Consider the following 336-nt stretch of genomic DNA (forward strand, 5'->3'; position numbering starts at 1 on the left):
GGGCGCCCAGAGGAAGCTGCTGCAGAACTGCTGGAGTGAGCTGCTGGTGTTTGACCACGTCTACCGGCAGCTGCAGCACGGCAAGGAGCACAGCGTGCTGCTCGTCACCGGCCAGGAGGTGAGTATGACCCACAGAGACCACAACGGCCACTGCAGCTGGGGGGGGGGGGACCAGGTGGTGGGGATGGAGCGGGGACACAGCGGTGGCTTTTGTCCTACTTCTGGCTGAGTGCAGCTGAGCCTGTGCAGGGTGGACAGGTTGTTTTTGCTGTTATGGGACTGCTTGTGGAGAAGGTCCTGTCCCATCTGTCCCATCCCATCCCACCCCATCCCATG

General features: G+C 62.2%; 1 protein-coding gene across 1 annotated transcript in view; it reads left to right on the plus strand.

Moving 5' to 3' along the window:
- The window catches only part of LOC104527261 (steroidogenic factor 1), a gene marked incomplete at both ends in the record, with an annotated part of 7519 nt that extends 7401 nt beyond the window's left edge, over window positions 1-118 (plus strand). The window contains one exon of the mRNA XM_010170932.1: window positions 11-118. Coding sequence (XP_010169234.1) covers window positions 11-118 — 108 coding nt within the window. The remainder of the gene's footprint in view (window positions 1-10) is intronic.
- Between the last annotated feature and the right edge of the window lie 218 nt (window positions 119-336).

The sequence above is a fragment of the Antrostomus carolinensis genome, unplaced genomic scaffold, assembly GCF_000700745.2.
Source record: "Antrostomus carolinensis isolate BGI_N321 unplaced genomic scaffold, ASM70074v2 scaffold29076, whole genome shotgun sequence".
NCBI lineage: Eukaryota > Metazoa > Chordata > Aves > Caprimulgiformes > Caprimulgidae > Antrostomus > Antrostomus carolinensis.